Source organism: Wasmannia auropunctata, unplaced genomic scaffold, assembly GCF_000956235.1.
Source record: "Wasmannia auropunctata unplaced genomic scaffold, wasmannia.A_1.0 LD335996.1, whole genome shotgun sequence".
Lineage (NCBI taxonomy): Eukaryota > Metazoa > Arthropoda > Insecta > Hymenoptera > Formicidae > Wasmannia > Wasmannia auropunctata.
In genome coordinates this window covers 2,661,633-2,671,892 of record NW_012026894.1, presented here as the reverse complement: position 1 = coordinate 2,671,892, position 10,260 = coordinate 2,661,633, and the positions used below count along the sequence as shown (strand labels likewise).

Sequence of the window (10,260 nt, the reverse complement as noted above, 5' to 3'; positions counted from 1 at the left end):
CGAACATTTGCGAATATCTAATGCGATTCGAGCCTCCATTATTAAGCGCGTAATTAAATTGGATCTATAATCGTTGGTGAAATAGAATTCGAAAACCTATTTGCTTTTTGCGTGAATTATACAGTTGAAGCGCAACCGATTCAAAGCTTGACAAAGACAGAGAACAAGTTATTGCTTCTGCGACCCTCGGGTGATGTTAAATTAGAAATTAGAACTACTCTCCGCAACAAACCAAACTACGTTCGTACATTCACGCGGAGGGATTAAACGACAATTTGATTAGTCGGTGTAGCTAGTGCGTGTAATAAACGTTGCCACGGTGCAGCGTAATTTATTCGAATCGAATACCTTATCCTGTATAAGTGAATGTCGTACGGCAAGTAAAAGCTGAATCGCGTTAACGCGAAGAAATAAATGGCGTGTCGGCTACCGCGGTATTAAGTCGTGTAACTTTACTTCTTCTTTGCGGAGAGAAGAAAAATCCTCCGTCCTCCTCTTCCGCCATATTTCCATTCCTCGGAATCTAATTAGGGAGACATTTATTCTGCGCGAAACGCGCGTACTCATTCTTGCGCATCTTTAATTGCACGTACATTGGAGATGCGTTTCTCGATGAGAAGAAATGAACCACTTAATGGATTAACGTTTCAACGAACAGATACGTACCTATCCATCCATACCGTGAGAACGAACTATTTGCATGCAACGCGAAATGTACCCCAGAATGGATTAGCTGTTGATAATCGATCATGCACGGACATTGCTAATGTAACAAGTTTCGCCGGGGCGGTAATTTCGAGCGTACGCTCGTACTTTCGCGATCGATCCGAGCGCGAAAGCGTAAAGGCAAATTTCATAATGGAAACGCTGTTATAATATTAATGTAGCATTCGATTTCGCCGGCGGCGTGCTTTATTCTACATTGTTTTAACGCCACGCGTCGATGCAAAAGATTTCTCACATCTTTTAATTAAAGGTATCGATAAATCATTTGCATAAAAATAATTACGGCAGTTACGAATAAATACTGCTTATTACCATTATGTAGGTAGTACAGAAGAAGTTTAAAGCTAACAAGCAAAATCAATACACATAGGTATTATCGATGATAATACTTCATTGGCTGTTAAGCATAAATTATTATTACAATCGATCTATATTACAAATTTACCGTTGCAAAGTAAGTATTAATCGCTTGTAACATAATAGAGAATGTGTGTGTATATGCATGCGCGCGAGGTATACATTGTTTTTGTTAAAAAGTTATATCTATGCATATACACAAATATATGTGCACTATTATTTTAGATAATTCCTAGTGATAACGCGCGTATTTTATATGCGATACAATATTAATATTTAACAGAGGTTGCGGTTGAAATTGAAAAGAAAAAAAAAGCTCCAATTAAGACTGAACATTAAAGTGATGTACACTGATAAAATTAATAATCGTCTCCCTCTTCTTCTTCCCCGTCGGAGCTGTAAGAGCTGTGCGTTTCGTAAGATCCGTCGTCACCACCTCCCGAGGAATAATGTTCGTTGTGGCTGTGAGATTCCGGCTCTTTCTCCGTGTAATGGCTACTGTAATGATCTCCATCGTCGCCTCCTGTGTAGTGCGAGTATTCGCTTCCTTCACCGTGATCGCTCGCCTCACCGGCATAGTCCGTATCAATCATAGTACCTATAATTTTCATATCGTATTAAATTCCCGAGTACTATAACGAAGAATAGTTTCACTTTATTCGCAACATTTATATCAAAGCGCTTTGGTGCTTTATGGACTGTCGTGTTTCTACAGTTTGATTAAATTTTATCAGAGATAATTTCATTTTATCGTTAAATTGACGAGAGTAATAATTTAGCGACACACACGTATATGTATATATTTCGTGAGATAAGTAAAGCGAGAATAGCAGCTGATTCAGAACCTTTTGCCGATTAGAATTTTCGTGTTTTTCTTTTCAGATCGTCGCGTTAGTATCTACTGTTTGATTGGTAAATTACAATTTGACGATTCCTTACCTGCGCTCTCGTGGTCGCGATTCTTTTTCTCGTTATGCTTCTTGCGATTATCGTCAGTCTTGGCCTTGCCGTAAGCCGTTTCCGTCTCAAATTCGTATTTGTCGCCATCCTGTTTGTGGAAGGTGTCGAGAGTCTTGTAGCCGTGATCACCTTTACCGTAGGTTTCCTTCAAGTAACCCTTCTCACCCTCCGCATCGCTCCCGTAGGTTCTGTAGTAACCACCCTCGTCTGATTTGCCTAAAACCACATTGTTGTCCGCCCTTGTTACGCTCAACAAGACATCTAACGCTTTCCCGAAATTCAGCACTCGGCGATAAACATTAATACGATATATCTCGGAAAGAGAGAAATATAGAGAGAGAAACAATATAAATTATAACTAAATTTCTTAGATACAATATGCTCCTTTCAACTTATTTGTTGATTTCTCTATAATTAATTAAATCATTACATGCTAATATTTGATAAATTTGATTATATTTGATATATATATATATATATACATGTAAGATTATATATGACTTTCTAGGCTATATATTTTGTAACACTATATATTCTATTAGAAACAATAGCTAATGAAGAACATACCAGATGCGTTTTTCGTGCGTTTTTTAGTATCTTGTGACTTCGGTGCGTTACCGGCGCTCATTAGGTCTCTCCCTTCCGCAAAGAATTTTAATGGCGCCGGTTGACGTACCTCGCGAATGAGGGAGCCAACGGCTGCGACATCGTCCTCGACATTTTCGTAAATGACAGATCTGGCCAGGCAGTTACCAACAAGCAGGTGCGGCAGCAGTGACACAAACAGTTTCCAATACATCTCGCGGCAGATTACTTTAATCTCGTCGGTTTCAATGATTCCTTGCCCGTTCAATCTGTCCCGCAGAATCTTTTATATCGCTCCCACCTTCTGAAATAAGATCCTTCTGACAGAAGCAGCGCAATTGCATGTATTCGTATCTTGCAAGTCGTCGCTGTAGCCAATCACTTAAACGAGCAATTTGGCTTGCGCCTCGCTAATTTCGCAACATCTTCCACGGCAGTCCGTCGCCGAAGGAAAAGAACCGCATCGTGCGAATGCCCGTCCGAGATTTTAGACCGGTCGTCGATCAAACGATCTATTGATCTAAGAAATTAGAAAGAACCGGCGATTGTGTCATTCAAACTGTCGTCTTACGTAAAGGCGATCTTTTCGTCATCAAGGAAGTCACGCCGGATTTCGTCGATCGGGCTCGTCAACAATGGCAACCTGATCGATTGCGCTTCGCCGTCAAGCCGTACCATCGATCGAACGGCGCGATATTATCTGTGCCGTGCGTATCGCATGAGTGATCTCGCGCTTTCCACGATCGCGAGCGTAAAAACCGTGGAATCGAGTTGCCGATAGCTGATAGAATTGTCTGACATAACGGGCTTCAGTACGTTGCCCTTTCGTACGTTTCAAAACATTACGACTCTACTTGCGCTACGCTGTAAAAGTTTATTTAGAGCTGAAATTAAATTCTTTCTTCTCTTTCTTACCCTTCTCCACTTCCCCCCCTCCCCTTTCTCCTAGTACTTTTTCTCTCTCCGAATTTTATCGAGAGAACACATTGAATTTGTAGGATTCTTGTATTTGATGTACAAATATAAAAACCAAAATCCAATTCTACGCGCTTCAAATTAATTTCAACGAATAGAGCATCATTCGAAAAAAAAGGAGCGGTAAAGACTGCCGTAAACCATCATATTGAATTCACTTTGATATAGGATCTGCAAAGGATTAAATTCAGCTGTATTTAATATCGAGAATATGATGGGAAAACGCATTTGCGTTTTATTGGTTTTAACTTTGTGCATGTATTTCTGTGTTTTGATCCGTACTAATATTTAACATAACGACATGAAATGTAATATGGGAGAAGCAATTAGTTCGGAACCGTTATCGCCAGGTCGATGTTATATATATTAACGACCCGGTTGGAAGTGAGATCCCTGTAATAATAATTATTACTTGATCGTATTGGACGGCGTTCAGTATTTGAATGTAATAAAAACGCTGAGATGTGTTGTTGCCACGATCGATATTCATAATGCTGCAAGATGAATGTTCGCTTTTGAAATCGTAATAAGAAGGGAAATTGTGTTTTAATTGTGTTTTACCGTTTACCTCTCTCTGCAACATGCTGTGTCTACGCACAAATGCGTATACTTAAATAATTCAGAATAATTTGGAAATAGGGGATGTTGAATTAATGCACGATTGTTTCTCTTAAATGATTATTATTTTGAAATTCGTAGTAAAAAAGAAGTTTTTATGGGATAAATTAAAAATCAATACGAAGTAGAGAAAATATTTCATATTAATTTGAGACAACATTGTGCTCCTATAATTAGTAAAAAAAATTAATCATTATTATTTTTTTACAAAGTATTGTATTAAATTTTATATTTATTGCATGGTGATTTGCTTTGAAAAAAATGAAAAATTTATTTTAATTATTTTTTACAAAGAAAATTATGTATACATATACAATACATATATACGTTTATACATATATACGTTTATACATTTATACGAAGAAAATTATTTATCTTTATTTAATTTATTTAAAAATTTTATGTTTTATTTTCTATATTTATTTTACAATTTAATTAAAAAATTTTAATTTAAATTGTGAATTGCATCAAAGTGTTGTATATAGCTATTGTATATAGCAAAGTATTGTATAGTATTGTATAGAGAAAAATGACTCAAATTTTCAAATTATTCTGTTAAAAATTTTAAGTAAATTTATGCAATCCATTATCAATATAATAATGATACAGTGTTTTTAATTTATATTTCTATGTTGAACATTTATTAATTTTAATTGCACTATTTAATACTAATAAACTCAAAATTGTGTTAAATTAAATCATAAATAAATATATAATAAGTATTTTTCTCTGTGTCTGCCAACGAAAGTGTGGATATTCAAGATGTGATCATTAATGCCAATAGCATCGTTCGTCAGACGCTGTCGGCGCAAGAAGCTACTAAATCTCGAACTTCATTCGTCCACTTGGCAAGAGAAGCCGCGGAAGGAAGGGGGAGGGAAAAGGGGGGGGGAGGGGAGTGTTAGGATGATCGTCATTTAAAACCATGCGACCCGTGTCGACGACGTTAAGCGTCTTAGATAGTTGCTGCGCCAGCCAGTTTCCTTGGCATAATCTGGTAATTTGAAAATCTCGGATGGAATGTAACACCTCGTACCACAGCCACCGTCTTGGATGTACTAAGATCCTCGTTTCACCAACCCCTGTTGCATCACCGTCTCCCTCCAAGTCGGCCAATGCGCGCTTCGTGCCGCAACCCTCGAAGCAAAGTAAAGCCGGTGGCTCCAGAAATAGTCGAGATGGAGGGGTTGCATCGCGTCAAGGGCTGCATCCTGATTAGGGTAAAAGGAGGAGTCTGAGTGGTAGTCTCATTGGTATGCAAGACCCGCCGATCCCCGCGATTTACTCAGTGCCCTCTTTATACAAATATGCCGCATTATATATGAGCGAATTTGTAGCAGATAACGAATACGTAAATCAAAATACTTAATATTTGCTTCTTTGATTAAGCATTTAATAATTTCCTTGTTTAAGCTATTTTGATTTGAATTATTATATATATTATATATAATATAATGAAGTTCTATATAAATATAATTTTTTTATGAATTTTAATAAAAAAAAAATTATAAAATGAAACAAATACGATTGAAAATTTTACATTCCATGTCTCGATTATATTTTCCATATATTGAAGAAAATTTAAAATATTTTATTGTCTGTAGAAAAATTCATACTTTATATGAATCTCTTCTTTACTGCCTACTATGTTTAAAAGCAGAAACTTTTATGCAACTATGGTTCTTGCAGCAAGTAATCAGAGTAAAACGAAGATAAAGGTAGAGATATCCTCAAACGGTAACGTTCAGTGTTTCATAAGCGACAGTTAATCCAGCGTGGTTGCAAGCGTCTTGTGTACCTATAGAGTTTAAAATATTGATTTTTATTTGAAAAGTTTCTTGTGGAATGTTATCAGCATATGAATGTTATCACATGATAAACTAAATATCCCGGTATCATTATCATGGATTGCTCTTATCAGCAAATAGTAAAATAGGAAGCAAAGCAACTTTCTTGATGCAGATGTTGGTTTCTCAACATGGGATTATGTAGTTATTGATCCAAGCGCTTCTTGCAGAAGCATTTAACTATTGACTATCGATAACAGACTAGCTGTTAGTAAAGACGATAAGTCACTCTTAATACATTAAAATTGTAATTAAATTTCTGTATTTGTTAATAGGATCAATGGTGAAATATGTATCAAACATACATTTATTGATATAAATAATGAATACATAAAGATAAATGGTTATACGTAGACGTATTAATATCATGTGTATTTAATACAAACTTACATAGTAGTATTATATATTTAAGTAAATATAGGCTATTTATATGCACATTTTTTAAATCTTGAAAAAAATTTGTTTTATGTAAATCGATAAAGTAATATATACTTCTTTATAGACCCAAGAGATGTCGATACCATGTTCGCTTTCGACGTTTCCAGGGATGACTGATCCGTATAGATCATTTAGACTTAGCGAATCCACGGTCTCAAGCTTAACACACTGCGAATGTACATATATTACATCGCATGCATTTATTTATTATATGTTTTCATATACAAACTTTTCTGTGAATTAGTTCTATAAATATTTAAGAAGAAATAAAGCTTAAAAGATGAGTAAAAATAATAAGATTAAAAACCGACTAATATATGTTGATATAGATAGATCAAGATATCTAAAGTTCATTTTTTATCCATATTTAAAAAAAAATATTATTTACATGCTCTTTTATAAATTTATTTTTTTATATCTTCCATAAAGAATGTGTACTTTCGTAATAAGTTATTTTTAATTAGCTATATTGCGCAATAACGCAATAATTGACAAAAATCTCTGCATTCTTTAATGAAACGAAAAAAATTTTAATTAACACAGGTATTGCAAAGAAATTTTATTCGATATATTACTTTCAAAAGACGCGTATTTCCATTATTAAACATACTTTAATTACTTTAATTGAACATCTTTGTTAAGCAAGATACTCTACATGATAAAAACATATCGTTTCACATCAAATGTCGGATTAATCTAGCAAGGATGTTAGCTCAGCGGGTGGAGGATGGGTAGTAGCGTAGACGAGATATGGGCAGACGAGGGGGAAGAGCGACGCAATTAGGAGAGAACATAAATCCCGCAGTTTAGCACACTTCCTCGCCATGCCAGCAGATCGCAGAATACAAATCAATCAGCATAACGGTCGACTGAGCATTTAATTTCCATTCGGCTTCTGATCGAGTGGGATTCGACGATTCCGCAGCGCTGCGTGTCGGCGCTTTGCCGTGGAGCCGCTTGTGTGCGGCGGCAGGACCACCGTAGAACACATACGATATCTCGATCCCGCATACCCCGTGTGCTCGCCACTCATCCTATTGTGGAATCTCTCGAAACGGGTCAAACGCAACGGACGACGGGGTGCAAAAAGGATTTTGCGCGTCCCGTAACGAGCTCGACGATGGCGCGATCCCGATACGCACGCGATGCGTAGTAATTCGAGTTTGCACGAACGGCCGGTTTTTATGTGATCTCCCTCTGTAGTACTCGAAACAAGATGTTACTTGAGATCTAAAAGTGTCTAGTTTCCAACAAATTAATTATAGCGACGTACATTGGCACTCTTAATCGTTACATGCAGACTCTAATAAAGACGCGTAATAAAATATATGCTAAAATTTAAAATCTAATGTCTTAATTACGCAACGACATTCGTCAATAAATATCGCATTTATTTTATCTTTATTTCTCTTTTGTTAACAGCTCTATTCTTGTTAGTGCGAACTGTTATTAATGTCTCTCTCAGCGAATCTGAGACGGCCAATATGTCGACGGCACTTTCGCTGCCACTAAGCATGGAGCATACACATCGCATAGGATTCTCATGCACTTCCGCACCACCTCCCCCGAGATTTTGCCTCCAAACTCCCGCCGCCGCCACGAGCCACCGTCCGGGGCTTACCCAACTTAGTCGGCGGCGGTGGCGTGGGTCGCCGTCATTGCCAACCAAGTTTATGGCCCAGACCGACGCCCATAAACTGTACAAATGGTAAATCTACCGTAAGATCATCCCAGCCGAAAATGATGTATCGTAGGTTCCGCGGGACGTATACGTACCCCGAGAGCCGTTCGGTGCGGCGGTGGTCCTGCTTGACCTCCCTCCCTTAAAGAGCGTATATGTATGTACGCGTGAACACAGAAGAGGGCCACGGCGGGGTGGGCCGAGGATTCGCCATTTTGCCTCTTGGATACGTTACCCTTCATCGAATATCTTCGAATGCCGTCGTGGCATCCAGAGGGCCATCCGGATATCTCAGCTGGCGATATGGTGCGAGTGTCAGGCACGAGGGTCAATGACAGCCCGCGATGAACATTTGGGATATCGCCTGTGTATGGACTTGACACCTGCGTGTGATTGTGTCGTTGTCGCTATATGGAATCGTCAGCAAGTCAAACATGTATTGGACATGTATATGCTTGAATATGTTGACGAAAGACAGTGTGTTAATTGAGCTATTGAACGAAATGCAAGTCTTACTTTCTTAATTTTTAGAAACAGAATTTGTAAGTAAAATACTTGATGCGAAATTCAGCAGTTTTCACGATACATTCTGTATTATTTTATTTCGCTCGACAGTTCAATAACTATTCTCGAATTTTGTCTATATGTTATTCTTAAGATTTATTACTTTCTAGACAGAATCATTTCGAATCACACTGTCATCAAAATTCGATTGAATGTTTTATAGAATATCCATTGATTTTGCGGATTTGTACGCCACAGGCCGCAAACGTGGAATGGATACATCGAGAATTGCTCGTGGCAATTCGTCTCTCCTGAGATTTTACACGTCGATGTGTTACCAATGACAATACCACGTAACAAGAAAGCTTTACGGAACATCGAGAAGAAGTCTTAGTTTAGTGTATAGAAAGACTTTGGTCGATGTATAAATCGCGGCTTTTCAGAGCTTATTTCGGTCATATTGTGGAATCATTACGATACGATGCCCAGATTGAAAAGCGCCATTGTGAATTTAGTTCCAATCGACGTGAGCGAATTAAGTTTACTTACGTTTTCTGACTTCGCGATCGCCATTAGATATCGAATAATATATACAAGTAATACCAATTACGAATATAAAAAAAAGTCATGCCAGTATACATTTAAATCAAAATTAGTAATATATATAATATACATTTTTAAATCAAAATTTAATATTTAACATGCGCATGCGTCCCTCTTCTTTTTTTTGTATAAAAATTATCTTCTTTTAAACTCGTAAGGATTCTAAACGTATAAAACATAACAGGGAGAATTAAGCAAGCGTAAGTCGATGCAATGACGTTTTCATACAAAAACTTCGGCACGTGTTACCCTTTTTTTTTAAAGCACTAACGCGTGCTTCCGGTAACCGACTCATTCATACAACTATTAGTAGCGGAACCAGCGATTATGACGCTTTACATTGAAATACATCGTTAAATATAGCATAGCAAATTTAACTGTGCCTCCGCGAGGGTAAATACCATGATGCTACCGGCGATAATAAAAGACACGCCGCGTGCTGATAATATTGATCCACCTACTTACTATTTACGTGCTAGTAACAAAGGCGTCTCGATTGTTACAGAATGAACCGGTCCCCTTCTTACCTCACTCACCGGATTTAACTTCCCGATACCCACACCTGTACTTACCTGCACCTCAAGTGAGATGAACTGTACGTAATGGGACAACCCTTACTTAAATCCACCATTGTAAGAAATCGGTCGGAGTTAATAATAGCATTCGGCTTTTGCTTTTGTGGTCTGCAGCCCATATTGTGGCGCGGAGATCGTGGCGCGCGTAAGATTGGATAGGGTTCATCGAGCGGTGCCCTTTCGTATTATAACGGAGGATGCTCTTTCTCTCTTTCTCTCTCCCGTTTATTATAGTTATAATACACTTTCTTGGTAAAAAGGCTTTCAACGGATACTATAATCAATACTTCTCACGACATAGACTTGAATCATAAATGAAAGTCGCGTAGTCGCATTTTCAAATTCGCGTGTATTTGTAGTTATAATTTTATCAAATGCAATTACATGCCAA

At 37.5% G+C, this 10,260-nt stretch overlaps 1 protein-coding gene across 1 annotated transcript; it reads right to left on the bottom strand.

Moving 5' to 3' along the window:
• Nucleotides 1–1,119: 1,119 nt before the first annotated feature.
• LOC105453695 (spore wall protein 2-like) lies at nt 1,120–2,842 on the bottom strand. Its single transcript, XM_011695856.1, has 3 exons — nt 2,611–2,842; nt 2,023–2,259; nt 1,120–1,681 (listed from the first exon to the last, which is right to left on the bottom strand). Exons 1-3 carry the CDS (start codon nt 2,840–2,842, stop codon nt 1,443–1,445), a joined length of 708 nt encoding a protein of 235 aa, XP_011694158.1. The 3' UTR covers nt 1,120–1,442.
• Between the last annotated feature and the right edge of the window lie 7,418 nt (nt 2,843–10,260).